General features: G+C 36.6%; 1 protein-coding gene across 1 annotated transcript in view; it reads left to right on the forward strand.

Moving 5' to 3' along the window:
• The window catches only part of epha4b (eph receptor A4b), a 115,039-nt gene that overhangs the window by 13,120 nt on the left and 74,975 nt on the right, over positions 1 to 26,944 (forward strand). The window contains exons 2-3 of the mRNA XM_058796558.1: positions 1,217 to 1,281; positions 7,232 to 7,892. Coding sequence (XP_058652541.1) covers positions 1,217 to 1,281; positions 7,232 to 7,892 — 726 coding nt within the window. The remainder of the gene's footprint in view (positions 1 to 1,216; positions 1,282 to 7,231; positions 7,893 to 26,944) is intronic.

The raw sequence follows: 26,944 nt of genomic DNA on the forward strand, positions 1-26,944 counted from the left end.
CTACCTTTTTTTTTTTTTTTTTTTTTAAATCCAGTTAAAACATTGACTTCCGAGAGGGTGAAAGACAAACAAGGCTATTAAACCACTTAAGGTCTGCATGCCAATAAATTGCATGTGTGCCAATATAAAAAAGGTGCTGTGCTCAGCATTTCTTTATGCGGATATCATGAAGTATTGACTAGAAGAAGTTGTGATTGTCTTTGTGTGTGTGTGTGTGAGAGAGAGAGAGAGAGAGAGAGAGAGAGAGTCTGAGTGTATATCAGTCAATTAGGCTGAATTATTTTTCTAAAAAGAATAATGTAATGATCGATAATTCTATTAAATGTATTATAAAACAATATTTAATAAAGGCATTAATATGTCATGTATTATTAAAATGTATAATATACATATATTACATTTGAATAAATATAAATTCTGATTTTGATCATTTCATTTCTGTAATGTCAATGTGACAGCTGGTAACACCAACAACAGTGCCACCATATTTATATAGGAATCAAATATATCTAAATCAGTGTTTTGTTAATTTTGTCTTTTAATTCTGTTCATGAAAAGTAGAACTGAAATGTAGAAAATGGTTTGCAACACTTTATCAAATGAGCCGTGTATATGTTTTCCTCAATGTGAAAATGCAACATCAGAGGTGATTAAAAATTAATAGCTGTCGATGCTAAGACCTTATTTACCCTGGAATGTAGATCATAACAGAAAAACACAGTTTGCGATCAGCCGTGCAAGGAATAGAGAGAGTAGTATGAGAAATTAAATAGCCTTTTAGATGGTTTGTTGACCCATTCCCCTTGGCATACACACGCATACTCATACATACTCCAGAAATGAAAATGAAAACTATCAATACTGCGATTGAGGGCAAAATTTGTTTTGCTGGTAATGCTGTGTAAGACATGAATGTGTTTTTATTGATATATCTGATTTACAAAACTGTCTTTCTCTCGTAACGGGTTCCCAGCATTGGGTTTCGCCGCTGGATGAAGGAGGGCATTGTGGGAATGATTTAAACCGTGGGCTAGACTCTCGTCCCTCAGGCTACGGACCTGATTGTCTGCAACTACTTTGTGATTTACTTGCCAAATATGCAATCTCATCTAACCAGCTTGTTTTGCTCACAATATGTCACGAGGTTGAGTGAACTTTAACAAATCATTACTTTTTTTCTCTCCCCTGTGTACTCTTTCTCTTTCTTTCTCTCTAGTTACATTGCTGGACACTATGTCTGCTCTGGGAGACCTTGGCTGGGAGGCCTATCCAGCTGAAGGGGTGAGTAACACGACCAATCAAAATCAAGACACAAACACACAAGCCCCCCAAATGTCTTTAATCAATTCTGACTCTTTCAACCAGCCCAAATTATGGTGCGTTTTGTCTGCGCCTGTTTTACACAAAATGATTTGAACCACGCTGGGACAAACTTTTTAAAATGAAAATGAATCTATGCTCCTGGGCTTCGACACACTTTTGAACCCCTCTAGCACATTTTTTTCTTGCAAACAATCATCTGTAATCACGCTGTCGCATTTCAGATGTGCTGGAATTGCATATGGTTAGACCCGACCTGCGCATGTATATTCATGAGAGTGGATACAGCATATTTCGGGCTCATGGGAAAGAAAGGCTGTAAGCAAATTCTAAGATTCTTATAAATAGGAGCCACTGTTTTTTGTGTGTGTAAATTGTAGGATGTGGTGTCAAGGTCATGTGGAGTCTAGTGAGCTTAGACCTGTTTCCAGCCAAGAGGCGTTCATGTTCGGCTTAACACCAACTTCCCTGGTCTCTTACTTCCAATTTATTTGAGGAAGACGTCAAGATTAAGAGTCTCTAAAGCAGGAACACAATCCCCTGTGCCAAAGAGCAAAAGAAGGAGCCTTTATTTTGAGTATAGAAGGCCTGTTCTGTCTTTTTTGAGGCACCCAAAGTGGTCTAAAAATAATTGAGTTTGCAAAAACCATGGTGAGCTTAAAAGAAAATCAATCTTTGGGATTTCACAGCCGCCTTTTAAATGATTTAATAGAGCCATCAGAAGCTAGATCAGATTGTCTGTGCCATACACGCGTGTCTACGAGACGTGTCGTGTAGCAGCTAAATCTGGAGATGAGCGGAATTTACAAATGATTTTTTGCTGAAAATAGTATGGCAGACATGAAGTCTGTACCCCCTCTCAAACCGAGAAATATTAGACTTGCATAATAGAGTATTGCATTGCATAACAGGCTGATACATTGTCAATAACTCAAACCCGCTGCCTCACCCTAGGAGAGCATGTGAATACTGAATGACATTTGAAAGTAAAGTTGTGGAAACAATGCAAATCCTATAGAGCAAGATCTTCAAAACAGATACATCCTATAAGCCAAACTTAGGAGTTATGAGATTTGTCATGTTTAATAGTCAAAGTATTCTTTGCAGGTCTCTTACATTTATATAGAGGAGATTAGCTTTTGTAAATGGCTCGGATTGCTGTAGTGGGGTTGAGCGCTGCGCTGTAGTGTGAGTGAACCCATCACCAGCCTCTCAGCAGATGACTAGAGCGTCAATAAGGGGCTGTTTCTCTACGACTGCATTTCAGTTTGCGTACTATCTGTCCTAAATATTACACTGCATAGGAATTTGTGTGTTTTAGGGATGCATGATATTGGGATCAAATCACTTATATGATTACTTTTACTACCATCTAACACTAACTGAAATGGATCGTGCAATTTATTTATTTATTTTTACTTTACAGTACAAGGTTATGATGGCATGTGGTATGTAGTAACATTACTGATCTGAATTCTTTATTTTCTTTCTTTATTTATTTATTTATTTTTAATAGAATGCAGATTTTTTTAGGCCAGTCCGGAAGTTAGCATCACTCTGGTTTCATTAACAAAAATACCAAACAGGTGTGCACATCCCAAACACCCAGATCGGGCTCAGGTGGAGAACAACTAAGTAATTAACGAAAACAAAAGGATTGAAATCCGCACACTGAAAATAGCTGTTTAAAATGAATTTATTAATAGCAACGTTTCAACCCTATTTAAAGTTGAGGCACGTTGAAGTACAATAGCTCCTCCCTTATCTGCGGGACGCACTACCACCGTATTGTCTTTGCTAAGATCAAGTAAAGCATCCCTCTCAATTTTCGACAAATTATTGTAGACTTTATATTGCCTCTTATTCTTAAGTACATTTTTTACATCTGATTCCACAAGTCTACAATAAGTGTCTAAGGACGAATTTCTATTCTTAGATGGAATAAAGGTAGATTTCCTCTTGAAAGGAAGACGAGCAATAGACTGTTCAAGAAGAGTTTCCTGTTTAGCGTGATGATGTTTAACGTCCTCGACGACCTCTTTTAGTCCCATGTAGACACTTGTTATCAAACATTCAAGAGTTTAAAAATAATCATGTGTACAGTATAACTGATGCATTTTATTTAGAATGAACCATGAAAATACCTTGAACTTGTGTTAAAAACTCATTGACATTGGGACAATTGAACCTGAAGTGCAAAAATGCTTAAAATGCTTTTAGAACTCATTCTTGCCGCACTCTATGCTATAGATTTTTAATGTCATCCATTTAATCATTCATTTTGAGTTCTGCTAAAGAAATAAAAGTCTTACAGCCTGTGCACAGAGGAGATGTTGTAGATGTCCCAACGCTGTCTTATTCAAACGTGTGTAGTACACATAAACAGCTTTTAAATAGATAGTATTCCTTTTTTACAGCAAACCACTAACCAAATTTAACCATAAATTATCAGTTTAAGAATCCAAACTAAGACACTTTAGTTACTGGATTGGGTGACTCCTACATACTGTGAGAGTCTCTCCCAATTGGCCTGTTTCAACATGACGTCTGTTAAACTCTTCAGAGAACATTCCTCCCTGTCCTCGTGCGCTGTTTACCTTAGATTCAATGATAGTAGGAGTCTCTTTGTTTTGCTGGTATGGCAGTTATTTAATGGGAGTGAACTGTAAGGCTAAATCAGGTCTCACAGCTGCGGCTTGCGTTTCATACTTGAGGATTATCGCGGCGACCCGTGACCCGCTGAACCCGCTGATGGTGCGCTGTTGTGGAGCGGCTCACAGGAAAGCCGACATGTTCCCAAAGCGGCCGCTTCACCTCCGCTGGATATTTACCTTACTGACTCAATCGACTGCCACTTGACCTTCGCAGGTCAAGACTAATACAGCTTTCCCTGTCCCAGATGTGGAAGGTTTGTTTTGGATCGGTTATCAAATGGCCATAGTCATTTAGGGTATGTGTGCGTGTCTGTTACTAAAATAGAAGGGAGTAATTCACCTAGAGTGATCGAAAACAGATAACACTAATAACATGTCCTCCAAAAGAGGCCTTCTGCCCAAAAAAACAGACGTTCTTTTAGGGATTTAAAGTCAATTGCACTTAAGTATCTTAAACTACCAGATGATTGTGGGCCTGCAATTAAGTTAAGCCAATGAAGGACTAAGCAGACCCCCTGTTCTGACATATTTGCTTGGCTTCAAAGCGGTCAGACATTGTGAAGGGTGACTGGGGAATGGAGTTAAGGTATTTCGGATGAGACTCTAGGGGAAGCGGCCAGCTGGAGACGCTAATTAACAAGACGCCCACGTCACACTTATAACCGCTACGTTGATTGAGAGTGGCTAAGCTTTACCTCCTGTCCAAATAACCTGTTTTTCACTTAACAATTGTGAGTGTGTGTGGAACTAGCTGCACGTAGGAGGATTTATGAACGCTTTTGCTAGAGGTTTGCTAGTTTCGTTCACGAATATATCAACTGCACATGGCCAATTTCCTTTCAGATGGCTGTGCCCTATCGTGGCATACTAAAATGCGTAACTAAATTGTATATGCGCGTCTGGAGATCTGGAGTGTGTAACACAACCCTTTAGACTTTTGTATAACCACCCATCTGTGGTAAAATTCTTCATGAATTCAGACAATGCGTTCCCAAAGAAACTTTCCGTAGCGGTTGGATTCAGACCGAGTTTTGAAAATAAATAAACAGAAAGGCATAAACCTGCCTTTATCCCTGTATAAATATTCCTTCAGATGTCATAATTATTGCACTTGAAGGGAAAGAACGTACCCAAGACGTTCAGTGGCTGTGTCGCTTTGATCTGTAATGTCCGCCCATTCCCACCAGTCAGCATATGGCTCAGTTTAAAGCCAGACTGCGCAAGCAATTGACCCTCGTGCCTCGATCACTTTTTTAAAGCTATAAGCTAATGGCAACGTGTCATAAATGCTCTCTTTGTTGCTATGACATAATGGCTAGAAAGTGATGTGCACTCCAGACTCTGCTGACGCATGGAATAAAATACTTGAAATGCTTGATTGCGCTGATGTGGAAAATGGCTCTTTTGGAGACATTCTGATGTACTCTGTCTCCTTGACCATTTGTTTAAATGTGCACCCATATTCAGCTGCCAATCAGTTTAAGGGTTGTTAAAGGATTAGTTCACCCAAAAATGAAAATGCTATCATCATTTACTTACTCTTGTTTCATGCCAAACCCATTTGACTTTGCTTTTTCCTTGGAACACAAAAGGAGATGTTTCATGTACTGGTTGCTCTTTGCCATTCAGTTATGAATATTGAGGACTGGAGCTTTAAAGCTTCATAAAGAAAACAAAATGACCTTAAATCATACGTTTAAAGGATTCACATTCTGTTTTTTAAGTGTTACCCTTTTAGTATGATGGACAGACTGAAAGTTGATCTGTTATCTGTAGTATCTGAATCATTAAGTCATTGGGTTTGATTTCATGAAACAAAAAAAATAATTCAGATTGATGGCGTCAACCTATTCGTTGAAAATATTTGAATCAAAAGAAACATGTGTAGATGATTGTAACATAGATACTTGCTGTTTCTCATAAAAAAAATAGATTAAAAAAAGCCATTGCATGGCTTCTGAAAAAATTGCACTCGTCAGTTACTGATCACTTTTATGGCGTTTTTACACCCTTTTTGGGGCTTGAAAGCTCCAGTCTGCATTTACTGTAATTGGAAAAGAGTGGATAGTTCTCATTTTGTGTTCCACCAAAGAAAAAAAAAAGAAAAAATTCATACAGGTTTGGAACAGCACGAGGTTGTGTAGATGACAGACTTTTTATTTTTATGCGAACTAGTCCTTCAAAAGAACATAGTGCTCTTTAAAAGAACCAGCTATAACTTTCCATGCCTTCTTGCAGTCACAGTGGATTGCTCCCATCATGCACTGTTCAAGAAATCTTGAGCAGAAATGATGAGGAATGTCTTCAAGTGGCAGCTCAAGTGGTCAAGCACCAATTTCTGAATTCTTAGTATTTGAAGTCTAGTATGTTACTCGCTGATTGATCAGAAGCTCGAATGAATCCCTAAAATCACTTAGAACTGAGCCGGTGGTCCTTCAGCTCATTTCTGCTGCAAATTATATAGAGAAGGAATAGAATTTATTGAAGCAAATCAGAATCTTTTTTGAGAAGCAGCCGTTCAAGAAATTGCCCACCCCTCTAAGACTCCCTGGATGGTTTATTTTCTCTCCCTTTAAGGAGTGAAATGTTACTTATGCATGAAGTGTTCCAAATGAAGGAACCTTAGACAAGTGGAAGCAGATGGCAAGAGATGATGGGAGACGAGTCCCTTAAACATACTCTATCTACTGCTGCCTATACTGGAGACATACACACACGAACATAACTAGCTGAGGCACACTATGTGTTCCATAAATGAAATAGAAATAATATAGAAATGCATGATGAAAATAGAGATACATGAATTAGAAATAATATATAACAAAAAATATGCATGCAATATTTAAGCCCAGAGTTCAGAACTGATTTTCATTTTTTTTTTTTTTTAATGTATTTAAAAGTCTCTTATGCTCACCAAGGCTGTTTTCCATTTTAAAATGTAATTTTTCAGGATTCTTTGCTAAATAGAGATGAAGTTCAAAAGGACAGAATGTATTTGAAATGGACATATTTTCTAACATTATAAATGCTTTACTTTCTCTTTTGATGAACTTAAAGCATCCTTGCTGGAAAAAGTATATATATATATATATGTATATATGTATATATATAATACACACACACACCAAAGCTTCTAGAATATAAAATAAGTTTATTCTACTAAATAAACTTGAGACAGAAATGTCACAGTTCATATTACAATTGTGAAAAACGTTAGTACGTTTTTGCAACCATAACAGTTGTTCTGTCTGTTGCAGTGGGAGGAAATCAGTGTGATGGATGAGAGGAACACTCCCATGCGCTCCTACCAGGTGTGTAATGTGATGGAGGCTAATCAGAACAACTGGCTACGCACACGCCACATCCCACGAGATGGAGCGCAGCGCGTCTACATCGAGATTAAGTTCACCCTGCGTGACTGCAACAGTCTGCCTGGAGTCCCTGGCACCTGCAAAGAAACTTTCAATATGTACTACTACGAGTCCAACAACCCCAACCTGTGGTTTATCAAAGAGAGCCAGTACATAAAGATCGACACTATCGCGGCCGATGAGAGTTTCACGCAGACAGATGTGGGTGATCGCGTTATGAAACTAAACACAGAAGTGAGGGACATCAGTAACTTGAGCAAGAAGGGTTTCTACTTGGCTTTTCAAGATGTTGGAGCCTGCATCGCTTTGGTGTCCCTGAGGGTCTTCTATAAGAAGTGTCCTCTTGCCGTTCTGAACTTGGCCCAGTTTCCCGACACGGTGACAGGAGGAGATTCGGCTTTGGTGGAGGTTAGGGGATCTTGTGTGAATGACTCGGAGGAGTTTGAGGCGCCGAGGATGTACTGCAGTGGAGATGGTGGATGGCTGGTGCCCATTGGACGCTGCGTCTGCAAGCCAGGCTTTGAGGAGAATAAGGACTACTGTCAGCGTGAGTTTTCTATACAGCATTTTTTACTCCTGTATTGGCAACATTTGATATACAGTGGACCTAAAAAGTATTTAGACACTTTTGTACTTTCAAGTTACACTTAAAAATGCAGGGATGCACATATAATTTTATCGACTGATATAAATACTTTTATTGGTCAATATTGGATATTTAATTGTGCATGCTCTTTTCCCCTCTTTTTACATTAAGGTTACATCATCTGATGCTCACATAAAGTTAATATTTAAAAACGCTAATAATAATACTGTTAAATGTAATATGTAGGATATCTCAAAAAGCATATCCATTTTTCGTACTGTACATTTTAATGTTGTGATGCTTAAATTCATCTGTTGTTAGCCATAATAAAATTAATTTCAGCTTATTAGAAGGTACTGGCCAGAATTGTTATATCAGTGCATCCCCACTTATGTGTTTAAATGTCATTGCATTACATAGATATATCAAAATATCAAATATCAATATCATGATTCTAGACCTATCAGAATGCTTTCAAGGTATTTTTTTTTATTTAATGTGTGAAATCATCAAATATGTTATGTTTCTTTAAAATTAATGCTATTTGGCTTGATATTTTGTTACATAATGCAATGATATTCATGTGTTTTAAATGTGGCAAAAGTGTCCATATACTTTTGGGGTCACTATATAATAAAAAAAAAAAAACATGTTTTTCTGACTTAACAGGACAGTTTATTGGGTAATATGTGACACATTATGTAGTGATGAAATGTATCCGCAGTCAGTTTTTTAGCAGTTGCGGTCCCTTTGTTTGCTTCTGAAGTGAGCGTGTATGCGTGTGTTTGTGAGTGAATGCAAATAAGTTTGCAATGAAAGTAGCTGAGGGCTTCAGTGACTCATTCAGATTCACTCTGTGCCTCGTTTCCCTGTGTTGGGGAAGGTAGTTGTGCTCCAGGATACAAATTATTGAGACATAGCATTCCACAGACTATCTGTTTACTTGCTCTGCAAATCCATAGGCCTCCAGCAGGCAGACTAACTTTTATTTGAGAGTGTGTGTGCATTCGTTGGATGAGTTTGTAAAAGTTTACTCCATAGAAGTCTAAGCCAGCTGTTGATTTTTTAAATCTTTTTATTATTATTATTATTTTTTTAATCTGCTTGCTTTTTGCATCATTTGAAGCTTGTGTAATAGTACCTCAAACCCCAAATCTTCTTGATTCATTTGGTTAATATTGAAGCAATAAGGTATGAGAGGCCATGCTGCTAAAGGGTGTTGTTTAGCACTGTATTCACAGTATAACTTTTTTCAATGTTTACTACAAAACACATTAAAATTTATAATTTTATTTTGTCAAAACATTATTTTATTAAGCAAATCCATTATTCAAATAGTTATATTCAGTATAGTCCCTGACATGTAAGCTAATGTTAAAGGCCTTTGTGGCTAGGTGGCTAAGAGGGGTTTTGAGTTATAGCTGTTGCAAAGTTTTATACTATATGGTTTTGCTGTATTTATTTTAGATCTGTTTTTATTTGATCTGCTGAGATCATACTAGCTTCAATTGCTCCTAATTCGTCTTGTGTTGTTCTTTTGCTGTTTTGACTTCTGTGCAGCCTGCAGTCACGTCAAAACATAAAAAAGAAAATATCTAGCAACCCACACAGCTCTCGCAGGTTCAAACCTCTTGTTGATTGAAACTCCTACTTATTTTATTTATTTGCATGGCATTATTATGCAGTGTATGTTTCTTTTATCAAATCTGAGATCTTGGACGGCTGTGGAAGCGAGGAAAGCATGACGGGCTCCTGTGAGTGTAATCGTGGGGCTATTGTTCTCTTTCTTTGTGCATTTGGCTGTTTCCCATCTAATGGCTGCTGAGTGGCATCATGTTGTTTGCTAATGGGTAGGCTAGAGCGACACAGAGGGACCTGCTGAGGAGCTAATGACAGCACCTTCATGATGAAACGTTAGCAGACTTCACACAACTTGCAAACAGATAGCATCTCCATTTTTCTGTGTTAACTACATTGATTTTGTGGTTTTAGCTCTTTTGCTATGTACTGTTTTTTTAGGTTAGCTTGTGCTACTTTCAAAGTGTCAGTTACTTCCTGACAATTTTAAGGTGACCGTAATATGTTCTCTTTTTGTCCTGGCAGGAATTTCTTAATTGCCTAAAATGTTATGATTTTGGCTTTGTTTTCCTATTGTTTTCGTACTTTAAGAAGGTAATGACTGAAAAGTAGTTTAAAGGTATAGTTCGCCCCAAAAAAGAAAATTCTGTCATTAATTACTCACCCTCTTGTCATAATAACTTTAAAAGTAATGACTTTATTCAACAATTTCTTCTCTTCCATGTCAGTCTTCTATGCGCATCCGGGTTTTACGTCAGAACGTCAGCTCCTGTGTAAGCAGCATCACATGCATGCATTGTGGTACTCTTGTGAACGTGCGTTGACTAACACAGAAGAGAAGAAATTGTTGAATAAAGTCATCATTCTTGTTTTCTTTGTGCACAAAAAGCATTCTCATAGCTTCATAAAATTAAGGTTGAACCACTAATGTCACATGGACTATTTTATCAATGTCCTTACTACTTTTCTAGGCCTTGAATGTGGTAGTTTCATTTCTGTCTATGCAGGGTCAGAAAGCTCTCGGATTTCATCAAAAATATCTTAATTTGTGTTCCAAAGATGAATGAATGTCTTATGGGTTTGGGGCGACATGAGAGTGAGTAATTAATGACAGAATTTTCATTTTTGGGTGAACTATCCCTTTAAGAAATATCATGTAGGTATTGTACATAATCGACTAGTCGTGTAGTGAAATAAAGTGTGTTCTACAAAGAACTAGTTATTTTTTATTTAATTTTGTCTAAAAATATCCAAAGACCTCTTGGGTGTCCAATAATAAAAATGCTGAAATTTGAAATCGCTGCTGATATTGCATCCAGGACGTTCATCACCGTAAAAATGAATGGTCATATTGAGAACATTGTGGGATACAGTATCCTATATAACTTTCCCCTATTGGATATTGCAGAAATAGTGGTATGGTATTAAATTTCAAATGTTTTGAAACCTTCCCTCCTCCTCAAGCAGCAGTTCAAGGAATGGTCACTCTTTGCAAAATAATCTTATCAGAACGTGCCAGTGTAATGAATTGCTCTCTGACGGTCAATTAACCTTATTCAAGACAAAGCTAGCTGTATCTTTTCTGGTCCAATCGCTCAATCAATCATGCGAGAGGTCAGTGGAAAAGAGAAATAAGAACTCACTGAATGCCTTGCTAACAGAGCGCAAGACTCAATAAATAGAGATTGACCGTGTTGAGCTATTTCTCAGTGTGGTGGTCCGTAGGCCAGCATGACGAAATGGCTAATCATGGAGTTCTATTGGCAGCGCAAGGCCAGAGGTCGTCTAATATATGGCCTTGTCCTTCATCTCAGGCAGTGAATTATAGCTCTATGTGTGTGGGTATGTGTAAGCGCAGGTTTTTTTTTTTTTCTTTTTTTTTCGCTTTCACCATAGTGACTGCATTACACATCAGGCCGGCAGATGGCTTTTCATATTTAGTACATGAGTTATCCCTGTAAGCTCTGATTATACTGCGGATTTGTGAATGATCCTCCATCTGTATTAAGCTGACAGACTCTAGAAATGGATTCTGCTGGTAGTACAATAGCTGCCTTGGAGACCACATGGTTGTTTAATCGACAGGTAGACATCTAGCAGATATCGGAAAGCTTAGCGTGGGATTAGGAATCATGGATCTATTGCTTTGTGCTGTAGGCCACTTTGGGTTAGCGTGGAGCCTTATTGTTGTGGTGGGAGACAATCGACTACGATAGAACAGCATAATTAGAAGCGCTGATGCTTTCCAGTAGTGAAAGAGTAAAGATGTTTCATAGCAACAATATTTAAGGCTTTAGTTCACTGAATTTGAAATCATTATTTACTCTTACAGAATGAGTAAATAATGATTGCTGAAGTTTAGCAAAAAGTAACAAAAGTAACTGAAAACAGATAAAGTATGTGACAGAAGTAACTGATAAAGTGAATTTCGAACTCCAAAAATAAAAAAGCACCAATAAGTAAATAAATAAATAATAGTAGTCTCTTGTGCTATATTGGTATATTGTTAAAAAATTTGGGATCAGTAAAAAAAAAAAAATTCTTTTTGAAAGAAATTAATACTTTTATTCAGCAAGAACACATTAAATTGATCAAAAGTGAAAGTAAAGACAGTTGAAATGTTAAAGAATATTTCTATTTCAAATAACTCCTGTTCTTTTGAACGTTCTGTTCATCAAAAAAATTGCTGTGTGTGTATCATAGATTCCACTAAATATTAAGCAGAACAACTGTTTTCAACATTGATAATAATAATAAATTTCATTAATAAATGCCAAATCATGATTTCTGAAGGATCATGTGACGCTGAAGACTCGAGTAATGGCTGCTGAAAATTCAGCTTTGCCATTGCAGGAATAAATTACATTTAATATATATTAAAACAGAAAGTGGTTATTTTAAATTGTAGTAATATTTCACAATATTAAAAAATGCAGCCTTCCTTAGTATAATATACTTTTTTTTTTTTAAACATTTAACAAATCTATAAATTAAATCTCCTTCAAATCGTTTTTGAATTCATGTATTTCACAGAGATGCATATCAAGTTTGATTTAAATGAGATTTTAGCAAACAATGCTTATATTTCATTTTTGCTTTTATTATGACTTTTCCCATTGTACTTGACAGCCCTTTTTGTGTGCCACAGAAGAAAAGAGACTCATACAGGTCAGGAACAATGATGACAGAATATGCATTTTTTTTGGGTGAACTAAACAATCAAGTATGTGGGCAAGGACATTTGGAGTATTTAGAGAGAAATTTCACAGCAAAGTGAAATTCAGAAACACAATGGGAACACTTCATTCTTTTCGCAGTTTGTTGATTGCGAGCCAAGGTGAAATGATTGTTCATCTAAACAGCAAGCTTTTCGAATGTTTTCGAGGGCTTGAGTGCTGGCTAAATTTGGAAACATTGCTTGACTAATGCCCACACGGGCAATTGTGTTACCTCTCCAGGACTGTTAGCAGCTGAAAAAAAGTAGTGAGCCGCTGGCATCTCAATGAGTCAGTAAAGGCAAAAGGTGTTGGTTTCTCACACTTGCTCCAGTGTTTATGCCCAGGAGAGCTGAATCCGTGCTATCCTCGGAGCCAGTGCTCAGCAAACAAAAGGTCAGAGCCCTCGGAAAAGCGTGTCAGCTGCGCTGAATAGCCTCTGCAGTGAAACTGTCAGCAGGCTAATGTATTAAAATGAGGCTTTTTTGCTTGTCTTCTTTATGCAAGGTAGGTGCTAATGGACTCATTAGCTGGGCCCGCTCTGCTTCTGAAATGGCAGCCAGCTCTAATTACTGACATTTTCCATAGTGCTGTTTTTGTAATATCCGTGTTTTTCTTCAGCTGTTCCATGGTCGAGTTTCGGTAATGGTCACCCCTCCTTCCCGACGCGGGCTCTAGCGACGCTCGGAGACCACTCAGGAGATGAGGCTGCTGGTCCCTGTTTAAATATTCATTAGGACTCATGGATCCAACTGTCTCTGCGAAACGTGAATAAAAAAGGCTAAGTGCTTTCATTTAAAAAAGGCAACAAATAATGGAAAATGATGACATTCAATTAGGCTTGGCTATGTGCTGCCCGTCAACGCTTCTCATTTGGAAGTCAGCAAGGAAGTCCATTTGAATGCTGATCAGCGTATGTTTGTTCAAGACTGCGTTTTTTTGACAGTCGTGCATAAATGTTTTTGAAAAGGCACGAGCGTGTGCGTTTGGTTGAGCCGTGTTGTCCTCTGTGCCGGGGCAGCGAGGCAAGCTAGAGCACTGGTACATTTCCATAGGGACTTCAGGACGAAGCACGTTCCCTCTATGGTTTTCTCAGATGACGCAGACAGTATCGTTCTGCTTATAAAATATTAATATCTTTGTGGAAACGTCTTTTAAAGTTAGTTTTCAATGAACTTTTTGAGTATAACTGCATTTATCAGAAAGATAGCTTGTTTGTGGCAGGTGAGTAGATCGTGATATAGTGCACTGCCAAACTTTCAGAGGACATCAAATTATACGGCCTCCTTTAGTTTTGGATGATTAAATAAATATATTATAATGGTTTAAAATCACTTATACTTAACATATATTTTTGTTTTAAAGGATCCGTTCACCCCAAAATGTTAATTGAGTCATTGTTTACTCTTCCTCATATTGTTTTAAACCTGTATAACTAAAAATGTAACCGTTTTATTGAAGATAAATGTATTGGTCAATCTTTTTTAATGAAATTACAGTAAAACAAGATTGGAGCTTTCAAGCTACAAAAATCAATGTAGAATATATGTAGATGCAATATTCCATATTAATATTTAAATATTTAAAAGTCGTGCAAAAGCATATATGCCATTATTTAATAATAATATTTTCCTCAAGTGAGCTGTGACTAGATGATGGAGTCAGTTGAACTGAATCAGTTTGATTTGTGAACGAGTCATTCAGTCTGGTTTTGTGGACTGGATCAACTGATCAAATAAAATAAAATAAAATAAAATAAAATAAAATAAAATAAAATAAAATAAAATAAAATAAAATAAAATAAAATAAAATAAAATAAAATAAAATAAAATAAAATAAAATAAAATAAAATAAAATAAAATAAAATAAAATAAAATACAATTGAATGAAATTAAATGATAAAATAAAATAATATATTTTTATCATTTGTATGCAGTTCATAATGACTCAATTATGTTAGAATTTCAGTGAGTAATGACTTTTGCTGCTCAACAAAGTTATGGAGACAGTCATGATGTTCTTCCTTTCTTTCTTTCAGTATTTTTGAAGTTTGACAGCATCAGTCCTCATTCACTTTCATCATATTTAAAAGTGTAGCCAGAATATTGTTCTAAAAATTCACACTTTTGTTTCACAGAAAAGAGAAAGGATGTGGCTGAGTAATGACAGAATTTAAATGCTGTGGTTATGTTTTGTTATCCCTTTAAATAGATGTGATAAGGGTTTGTCAGCAGTTTCACAGCAATGTAACACAGAAGGCCATCATTTACTCAGTTCAGCTTAACACACACCTTGAATGCTGTTTTTATTATTGATTCCTTAATGTATATTTAATGCTGGATCGGATGTGGAATTTAGTGATTTGAATTGGTCTGAAATATACTAAGATGCACTTAATGAGTTTACAGTAAATCTATCATCTATCTTACCAGAATAGCCCATCTTCTGAACTCAGATGTGTTCTCCATCGACAGTGGATCTTCCTCCTGAGTGGTTCACCCTGCTGTGTGGCTTCTTTTATTCCTGCATGTGGCATTTTGAAATGGGCCGGTCCAGAACCTTTGCACCCTGCTAGGTAATTAACATGCTCAGGCTGCCCTCAGTCTCAAGGGAGCTCTCATTTGCTCAGTCCTCTTTCAGTGGGCTTTATTCACAGCGTTGAGGGCCTATCTGATAAGAGCTGCCTGTTCTCGGGTCAGTTATTGTGTTTCTGCTGGCTTCTCATATCAGCTGTTTGAATAAGGCTGTTGCTTTCTTGGTTTGAAGTGTTCAGGATGGGTAGACAGGGCTTGTTTCTGTTGAGCTCATATTGCTTGCATGAATAGAAGAGTGCACATTTGTCTTTGCATATGTCATGTTGAAGGTAGTCTTGTAGAGCCAGATTTCTGAAAATCAGCAAAGCCTGGGCCTTATATCAGTACTAAATATATTATAGCTAGTTTTAAAATGCATTTGTATCAGTTGATATTGAATAACTAATTGTGCATTCTCATGTCACCTATTTTTACATTTAGATTACCTTTGCCATCATCTAATAATTTAATAACACTGTTAAAAATATTTCAAAAAGCAAATTTTAACATGAATGTCCACATTATAATGCTGTCATGCCTAAATTATCTTGTAGCATTTAAAATTATTGATTTTTGGTTTTAGTCTATTTTCTTTGACAAAATAGTATTGATCAATTAATCAGCCATACCATAAAAATCATTTTTGACTTAACGGTAATTTTAGTGTTGGTGATTCAATATTTAATTTAAATGTAGAAATATTCATAGAATATTTGGATTAAAAAATAGTAGAAAAAGAAAGATTATAATGCTGAAGGAGTAAGAAATATTTAAAATTATGCACTGATTCCAGATCACTTTTTAATTAAATTAGCAAAAACTTAAAACTCTTTGAAAATCTTCAAGAGCTTCCATGCAACAAAGTTCCATCAGAACATTTTTCAGCTAGACTGTGCTGTACTCATTCAAACCTTTCCACCCGTATTCCCAGAAATTGTATAAAACCAACCATTCAGATTGAGGCTTGGTATATAAAAAAAAAAAAAAAAAAACTCTTGCATCAGATGCATCAGATGAAACCCCAATGAGATGTTTTTAGGTGGGTAGATATTTATAATGAATGTTTTGGGCTGTTCCTGTGTACAATTTTTAGATTCTGCCAAATGTGTTTGTTTCTATTTTGACACAAGGCTGTGTATTTATAAGATACAGTCAGTGTGTCGTATTCAGACTTTCGTGGTACCCAAGGTACTGATGTCAGATAGTGTCTCACTGATTAAACAGAATAACTGACTGTACGAGTCCCTGTGCGCTGAGTAGATTTCTGCCATCCTTTCTATCTCTCAGAGTAACCCTACACGTCCATAGCAAAAAATAACCTGATGTGTACTGTCACAGGGATTATATCATTATGAAATTGAGATTTGCTGTCAAAACACACCACTGGATACATATCCTCAATTGCACTCATTGCACACTGTTTTGGTTCTGTCTCTTCCTCTCTTTCCATTTTCTATCACGGCTTTGAGTTTTTTTTCTTTTTTTCTTTTCTCTGTCTCTCTCTACCTGACCCCTGGAGGCCTGAAGCAGGCCATTCATGCTGTCTGCGTCTGCCACAACCAATTACAGTTCCAGCAGAGACCAGAGCAGCCCAGACACCTGTCATCTTCCACTCCTCTGTCCTGGAACCCAATATACTTTCTCTCTCCACTGACTCACTCTTACTCCTCCTGTATGACGTTGGCCGATCGCTCCTACTTAGGTTCTTTCCTTCTTTCTCTTCAGTTGGCGTATTTAATTTCTCTCTGTTCCAGTCTTATGCCCTTCAGTAAGTCCGGCTGTCTTGCACTCTTTTGAACAGTATGTCGTGCAGGATCCAGGAAATTGTATGGGATCAGCGTGATGCTTCAAACGGGTGAACAGGTCATTTTGTGATACCAGGATCAAAACACAGTTTTTGTTTTTGATGTGATGATTCAATGTGAGGTGGGACAAATGTCAGAATGACCATATTTGTGATATGTTTTAACTACCAGTGAGAAACTCAGCATTTTCTCAGAGTTATGTTAGTGTTGATTACAAAATACATAAGATTAATCATTTTAAATGTGTGATACAATTTTACTATACCACTGTATAAAAATAGTCATGTAAGTGGTTTGCACATCCTGTGCACAGCTAATGCGCTCTTCAATTTGATTCACTAATGCTAAAAAGCCTCGTGTTTTTGACGGTAGTTGAAAAAGAGTGAAAAATGTGAAATTCCCCAGTGCGTTCATTTATTTTATTCAGCTCAAAACCACTTGAACATGTGTCACTTCATATTTATAATTTCTGAACTCAAGAAGGAACCTCCCAGGATTACTTGGAGGCAGCATAGAATGAAAAAAATGGAAATGTACTTCATGGTGTAACAATACTGTAACTAGCCAAAATATTATTTAATATGACTTAATCAACCTGATTATATTAGGTTGCATCATTTACAGCCACATTAGGAAGACCGTTTTACTTTACTTTACTAATGGTGTGGGCTCTGGGATATTTAGTGTTCTAACATTTCTGGCTGGGTCCAGCAGCACACACTGGGTCAGTTTGCTAAAGATGCCCAGAGCTTTCTGGGTCGTCGAAGTGACAGCAGAATACAGATTCTGGCCGCTGGTGAAAGTGCGTCCTGGCTGATTGCCTGTGGGTCCCTCTTAAAAGCGATTAAGACCAGACTGATTTGATTTCACAGTAGGGAAAGTGGGTCATGGCTCTCAGCAATGAAAGAGCTGGTGAAGCTGGTCAACCAGCCTCATTTTGTTAGGGGAAGTCTTGTTGTGGTTTAAAGTCTGGTGAGGACACCAGCATCTTAAAACATATGCTTGTAACCACCAGTGTTGTTCTTTTCATCAGGGAGGACAATGATTCATTCTTCAGCCTTTGCACTTCCTTTTTACACTTGGGTCACTGCTCTCTGCTGTGTATTTATACAGTGACCCCCCAAAAATATTTGGACACTTCCTGGTTGTCAAGCATTAGTGGATTATGTCTAGTTTATAATGTGATAAACTACACATGTGGTTATTCTACTAGGACCTGCACTGTATTAACTTGAGGAGAATTGAACAGCCACTTAAAATTATAGTTAGTTAAAAGTCAGAAATGGCTTAGAAAAGAATGAGTTCTGAGAAATAGTGTAGGTCTACAATCATTTGTTTGCAGATTGCTATGCTAATTCAATGACATTTATACTAATTTATACTTTTTTTGTCCATGGCTTAGTGTCTAAACTTCTTGTAGTCCAAAAGAAGTAGTCCATTGACTTTTAATTTAATTAAATCAAGGAAAATTTGTAATGTAAACTGAAAAACATAAGGTTTATCACTATTTGTAATATCACAAATACAAAATTATATTATGAATAATATTTCCGTTAATATATTTCAGACCTAACCCCATATTGACAATTTAACTTCTTTTTTATTTATTTTTTAAATAATTATTTTTGAAAAAGAGGCAAGATATAACAATTAATTTCTTTGGAAGTTCATGGAATGAATTATCCAATTAATTATCCATCATTTATTTTAAATAGCCTTAAAATGGTCATAATTTATTTTAAAACGGCAAAATGTTTTATGGATTATTCTTCCTCCTGCAAAGTACACAGACTTATCTTACCAAATGTCTGAAGCCGTCTTAAAAGTAATACAGAGGTCTATCAAATCTTTGTCTCAGATATGTGCTCAATGAAGTTTTGACTGAATCTCTCAGAGGAGAATGACTCTTTGTAGCTCATAAGAAAAACAGACTTCATCTTTTAAAAGAGAGCTCCATGTGATATATGAACTCATAGTGATATATGAACATGTTAGAAGTTAAAACAGATGTTATGAAAGGTTATTCTTTAGTTCTGCAAAACGCATTTTAATCTTTTGGGGGGCATTTTTAGGCAGATCTTTTGGCAGATCATGTTCAAATAACCCCTCTTCCTCTCACCAGCGTGTCCTGTCATATATCAGAGGAGGTGTGTGTGTGTGTGTTAAACCTGTATGTGTTGGCAGTGTGAAGCAGCAGTCAGTCAAGACCCACCTGATCCCTGTTAAGTTCATCTGAAACAGCGGAGGATCTTTGAAGGTCAAGTGCTCCCTGAGCGGCTACATTATTCCTGAGTCCTCTCTCGTTCGTTCTTTCTTTCCCGTGGTAGAGGGTCAGTCAAAAGCCCAAGACCTCTCGCTGAAAGAGAGCTCTTGAAGCTCTGTGTGCATAGGGGCAATTTTACCTCATGCCAGATGTTTTGTGAGGGGGACTGATGGGCGATGTGGAACGACTCCTTGAATAACAATCTGGGGGCCGTTTCCAGCCCCCCTTTGCTCACATCCTCACAAAGCTTCAGTGTTACTCACTGCCGACCTCAAATACACAGCTGCACCTCATTTTCAGACTACATCACCCTCTCTTCCTCTTCCTCCTCCTTCTCTCATTCTCTCAGACTCTGAGCAAGTGAAATGAATAACATTTATTCCCCAGTATTTCAAGTCTAGGGGAAAAACAAGGCCAAAGAATGTGCGTAGCAGTAAATAGATGTACAGTTGGAAAATCTGAGGTCTAAATATAGATCGTCTTTTCCCCCATGGGACGATGCAGCCGTAATAGTTGTGTAGAACACCACAGTTATTCATATATATATTCATAGCTCAATACATATTTTTGCTGCAATTGGGGACATCAGAGCTCATCTTTGCTTGGACGGTGGAATATTGCAGATTGTTATGAGTGTTAGACACACACACACACACACACACACCAGCACCAAAAAGCTGAACTGTGAAACAGAACAGCAAATTATTATTGTAAGGTCAACATGAAATGCTGTTTGCAGCCTATTTTGCTTTCATAATATGATGAATTATCATGTGAAACAGTATCTACAACAAGAAAAAATAAATAAAAGCAGGATGGGGCTTGATTTTATTCATTGGGAATAGATTGGATTGTGAAAGTGCATGTTATTTACTGGTGGAGGAGGTGAACAGTAAAATGAAATAGTAAAAGAAAAAAGAGAAAAAGTAAAAGGAAAGTAATTTTAGGGGAGGAGCAAGTACTTTAAAAATAAATAAATAAATAACTGGTGAATTATCAACAATAAGATACAGGCCTGTTGCATAAATTTATTTATCTTTTTTTATTTCTTTAAGACTTGTCATACCCCCCTTTAAAAAAAAAAAAAAAAAAAAAAAAAACATGGTCTAATTTGAGAATGAAAATTAAGACTGGTCCTTTGGCTGACTAGTTCTTAACACACAGTCATATTATTATTATTATTTTAGATATTTTACACTTAGAATACCTCTGCCATCAGCCGATGCTCACTTAAAGTTATTTTTTTAAAAACACTAGTAATAAATAATCACTGTACTGTGATTTTTAGCAAATCTCAAAATGAATACCCATTTTCATATACAGATTTATAATGATGTGATGCTTACATTCACTTGTATTTTAGTTTGTAGTGTTTTATTTTCAATTTGTCTTATACAAAAATAGTGTAGAATTTTGATGTTAGCTCTTTTATTAGTTTTGACCATAAAATTCAAATAAGTATCAGCTCATCGTATCAGATAGAATTTTAATATCCAAAAAAATTTATGTAACATTTTACAATTTGATGCTATTTGGTAACATCAGTTCAGTAGATTACTAAACATGAATTAACAATGAAATACACTTTGAAACATCTGTAAATATTATTTAATGGACTGTAACATGAACTAACGATGCACAGTTTAACAAAGATGAATAAATACTGTAACTAATGCATTGTTAGTTAATGTTAGGTGATGCATTAACTGACATTAACTAATGGGACGTTATTGTTAAGTGTTACCAAATATCAAATAGCATCAGAGAAGATAAAAAGTGGATTTTTAAACGAATCGTGGGCTTGCACAAGAGAAGCGATGAGCCAAGAGGGACAGAGGTGAAAAAAGGATGGGAATATATAAGAGCTGGAGTTCTACATAAATTGCATTGCATGTTTGGAGGCAGCTGTCTCATTCCTGAAGGAAATGGAGAATTTACTCCTCTGATCCGTGGCGATAAATTCCAGATGTGTTTGAATGTTGTCAGACCGACAGCCGTGTCCGCATTGACCTCTGTACTGACAACACCAATCACAGCTCTAAGAGTTGGCGGCCGCTGTACGAACGAGGCCTGCTGTGTTGCTATGTTATCAATAATGCAAAAGCTCCGGTGCTTTCGCCTGCAGTCCATGTCTCTCATAACCCAATTTGCACCTCAGATCCCTGCTTTGCCTTCCTGGAGACTGCAGCCTTTTGTCCTCTCTAAAGTGCGGCTGCTCTCTGTCTGCTCAAACATTGTCGCTTTGGCACTTGAGTTCAAGGGCACAGAGAATCACAAAAGCAAATGGTACTTTTAGCCACACATGCTGAGTTTTTTTCCATCTTTCTAAGTTATTTTAGACCGTTTTTCTATGCTTTTGAGGCTGTGAGTGCTGACATGCCTGCTATTGTACAGACTGTAGGCCTGTTATCACACCAACATCACATAAATGTAACACGCTTGAACATTTTTTGTGTTTGCTTAATAAAATGTGGTCAAGGCAGGAACAGAGGGTGTGATATGAGATATGTGCATCTGTGATGTATTGGAGAGTGCAAGCAGGTGATAAGTATCGCTCTGAATTGATTAGTCTGTCAGAGGAGGTAAAGATCTGCACCTGCTTCATCAAACAACACTTCACCCCCACAGATTTATAACAGCCATCCACCAACTCTGCCCACCACCACACCGCAGGAAAACCAACTCAGCAACCCTGCAGGAAACAACCATGCACATGACCATTTACTGCACATGAAGTATATTTTTGTGTATTTTCATGCAGCGTTTTCATGTACCTAGCCTTACTAGGCCAGACTTTTGATTACTTGTAAGTGACAAAGTCACTTTTCCGCCTGTTATATGCCAGAAACATTTGCTTTGAAAACGTCTGGCCAGCATGTATATTGCCATTTCTTTTTATCCAATTTGTGTTTGTAAAAGTTAGTTCTTTTAGTTTTTATGTGACATTTGGAGGCAGATGGTTCTGAATTCAGTGATGCCACTATAATAGACTGTAGTAGCAAAAATAGCAGTGGTTTCTGTCAGTGATTGCATAGAGAACAGTGAACAGAATTCTGTCAGTCCTAAAATAATTAAAAAAACATTCAAAAGTTGTTTTTTTTTAAACGTTTTTGAAAGAAGTCTCTTATGCTTAGCAAGCTTGCATTTATTTTATCAAAAATACAGTAAAAACAGTCATACAGTGAAATATTATTACAGTTTAAAATAATAATTTTAGTATATTATAAAATGTATTCCTGTGATGGTAGAGCCATTACTTTCTTCGGTGTCACATGATCCTTCAGAAATAATTTTTATATGATCTGGTGCTTTAAGAAACATTTCTCATTGTTATCAGTGTTGAAAACAGTTGTGCTGCTTAATACTGTCTTAATATATATATATTTTTTTTTCATCTTTGATGAATAGGAAGTTTGAAAAAAAACTGCATTTATTAGAAATATGTATAAATATATTTATTATCGCTTTTGGTCAATTTAATTTAATTTAATTTAATTTAATTTAATTTAATTTAATTTAATTTAATTTAATTTAATTTAATTTAATTTAATTTAATTTAATTTAATTTAATTTAATTTAATTTAATTTAATTTAATTTAATTAATTCATCCTTGAGGAATCTAAGTATTAATAAATAAATAACCCCAATATTTTAAATGTACAGTATCCTGAACATATCTGAACATCAGGTTTGCAACTTTTGAAGCTGCCAATTTCACAAACTTTGGAGATTAGTTATTCCTCAAAAACGGTAATTGTAGAAGCCTGGTAGCTCATACGTGCAGACTGGTAGAAACCAATCCACTCTGATTTTTTGGAGTTGTGATTTAGACAATCATTTTTGAGTTTGAGAGCTTTGTATGCAGTATGCATCATATTGCATATTGTTTTTTCAGGCAAGAAAATCATTTCATCTGTTGAACAGTCTCCTCACAACCCAATCCCTTCTTGATAAGTGGAAAATATCACTAAACAATGTGACATTTGGAGCCTCTGTGATGAAATTGAGCTTTTCATGATGGACAAGTTCCAAATGTTAGAATCCGAGAGATTCGCTATTGATCCCTGTGGGGAGATTCGGTTTTATGCTCTGGATGGAAAAAAGTGAAAACAAAATCAATCCAGAAAACCGTTGTGAAATATCACCAAGCCAGCAGTTGTAACCAAAGCATTTAATGTCCTAAATCTGATGTACCCTTTTACTTCATTAGCCCAAAAATACCAGTTGCAATATCAAAGGGTGTTTTCTATCAGTGCTCACTGCTAAGTGATTTGATATCTCTGTAAACCGACCACTGCGGGGGCTAGTATTAGCAGTTATTAGCGTACGGCATTTGAGAGGCGGTGAGCTAATCAGTACTAATCGTAGCGGAGCAGTGTCTGTGTTCGCTGTTGCGATCTGTGGTCATACTGTGAGCGGAGCGTGTTGAACAGCTTCATTACACCGAGCTGTGAGTTGGACATCGCTGTGCTAATTATAGAGAGAGCGGTTTTCTGCGCCTGCCTTTATCATGATGCCGGCCGAAGCAGGCTATTACTGTTGTTATGCTACTCTACACTTTGGTTTAGAGTTTCGGCTCTTTGCCATTTTTACTGGAAATGACTGGGAGACGTTAAAACAGATGTTACTGCCTTCATTCACTGCGATTGGCTGTTGCCTGGCATTTTTCACCTCATTTGCATCATGTATTTCTAAACTTTCTCATGCTCTCACTGCTTTCTGTGCCAGCCAAGTGGATGCATACAGTTAAATAGCGGTGAGGTGGGAACGTGGCACAGAAAGAGTGAGCACATCGTTGGTTTTCAAGCCACCTCCAGCCCCATTTTATTTTAAGTTCATCTCTCTCAATAATTCATAACCTCTGTCCCAAGAGCGCACAGTAACACGTCCACAAGTCTCATAGCCCCTTTATCAGCTGCACCACGCTGTTCATTCTAATCACCAGTCCTGTTGACCACTATTTATTTATCTAGTTACTGAGCTACAGGGCCACAATGGTTGAAAATAGGGCTGGGCCTATATGTTTTTTTTTTTGGCAATATTTATCAGGTGACATTTCTTCACAATGTTGCTATTCATAAGTTGTATTCACCAAGGCTTTTATTAGGTTAAAAATACAGTAAAAACAGTAATATTGTGAAATATTACAATTCAAATTGACTTTTTATATTTTAATATATTTAAAATGTAATTTATTCCTGTGATGGCAAAGCTGAATTTTCAACAGCTATTACTCCAGTCTAGAGTGTCAGGAACTTTTTTTAAAATGTCCTTGCTGAATAAAAGTATTAATTAAAAACATATTTAATAAAAAATACTGAAAAATGATCTAGAAACAGTTTTCACTCAGAAATTGCTTGTAAATTTCACAAACTGTTATGGAGAAATGACAAGTAACACATTGACTTAAACTTAATTCTGAAAACTGAAATCATATTTTCTTGTAAAACGTACTCCAATAATCTTTATTCACAAGTACAGTGTATCTACACTGCAGTGTCATCTAAATCTCTATGTCTATATGTGACCCTAGACCCTAGAACACAAAACCACAAAAAAAATTAAGTGTCAATTTTTCGAAATTGAGATTTATATATCATATGAATATATTTGGCCGAGATACAACTATTTGAAAATCTGGAATCTGAGGGTGCAAACAAATCAAAATATTGAGAAAATCGCCTTTTAAAGTTGTCTAAATGAAGTTTTTAGCAATGCATATTACTAAACAAAAATGACGTTTTGATATATTTACAGTAGTAAATTTACAAAATATCTTCATGGAATATGATCTTTACTTAATATACTAATGATTTTTGGCATAAAAGAAAAATCTATAATTTTGACCCATACAATGTATTTTTGGCTATTGCTACAAATATACCCCAGCGACTTAAGACTGGTTTTGTGGTCCAGGGTCACATATTTATATGTACATCTGTATCTATAGAGGCCAATATTTGCTTTGAAGAACCAGCTCCTGCTAAATATTATTGTGGTAAGCCTATTAGATGTGCTTAGTGCGAAGAGCATTCACAGTGGTTTTCATTTTTGAAGCTATATTTATATATGTGTAAATCCTTGAATGACCTGGTATCAGAAGGCTAGCTAAATGAATTTGATTCCACCTGGTAACATCAGTCTCTAGACGGGATGCCTGGACACTGTATATTCTCCTTTATATTAATATCTGTCAGTGTAAGTGAGTAGGATTCTCAGAAGGCTCACTAATGCCCACTAATTCAGTACCATTAGCTCACTTGGATGGGTTTGAAGGGTTCTTGGCATTTGAATCAAGGAGAAACAGGTGTTTTTAGGCTTGAATTCTAATCTAGATCCATTCTATATTTCTTAGCTTGTGGTGATATGGCTAGACAGTAAGTATGGTAGACATGTCAGTTGGCAAGACTGCTTTACATCATTTGCGTGTGATTTTAACTCTTATGATGTGGTTTCTGTTGTTAACTGGACACAAAATAGTCACAAACTAATGAATCAGTATTATCTAAATCAGTTAATGAATGAACATCTGTCTGGAGATATCTGATTTGTTCTTTACTTCCTATACTTGAAAATATGGATGGAAAACTCGTGCCTTCTCATCTGTCCTTCAATATCAGACACTGCTGAATACTCAAACCTAACCTTTTGTGTAATATAGTTACAGGACTCAAACAGGCTGGACATGCAAGCAGAAGTGTCATTTTTTTATTTATTTTTTTTCTGGAATCGGTGAGCTGAGCTCATAAAGAACCCGCCTGGAAAGCTTCCTGGAGAGTCTATGACTCAAATCAGTCCAGGACAATAGAAAGCAGCGGCCCGCCACAGAGGGCGAAACCCGGATATTATTGCGCTTATCAACGAGGAAGAGCTCATCAGGGTTCATTTGTACTCTCAAAGAAACGGACACTAAAATCCCTATCAGCCAGACTGAAAGGAGCGAGCTTTTCCTATTAATTCTGACAGAGGGAGCATATGCTTCATCTGAATCAGTATGCAGTTTCCAATCTGAAATCCATAACCTCCCATCTGAAGATGAAAGGAACAATGGCCCGCGGACAATCTGCCAGCTTTCTCGCAGGAGTTTGGCGGTGTGTGAATGAGTGAATAGGGATGAGATATTGTGTCAGGTCAGGCCTGTTATCAGTGTTTGATAGTGTTTGCTCTCATACAATGTGTGCATGCGTGTGTTTCTGTGTGCCTGTAGGCAAGAGGAAGCGTCACTTGCCATGTGGGCCGGGGGGTCAGATGAACGGAGCCAGGATGTAATTTGCCGAAACCTAATACCTGCTAATGACAACAGGCAAAAATTAATTTTACTCTGGATCTAGTGATTTCAGTTATATCGACTTTCCTAACTGAGAATGAAAATAAAAAAGTGATGAAACAATAAAGAAGGAAAAGAAAAATCTAGTTTCTCTCACTTACTGCATATTTATTTCGGTAAACACCCTAGTTCCCAAATGATTTCCTTTTGGAAATTAATCATCATTAAAAAGGGATAGTTCATCCAAATATAAAAATAAAAAAAAAATCTGTCAGCATTTTTCATATGTTGTAACTCTTAAGACTTTCTTA

Source organism: Onychostoma macrolepis, chromosome 02 (genome assembly GCF_012432095.1).
Source record: "Onychostoma macrolepis isolate SWU-2019 chromosome 02, ASM1243209v1, whole genome shotgun sequence".
Classification (NCBI taxonomy): Eukaryota; Metazoa; Chordata; class Actinopteri; order Cypriniformes; family Cyprinidae; genus Onychostoma; species Onychostoma macrolepis.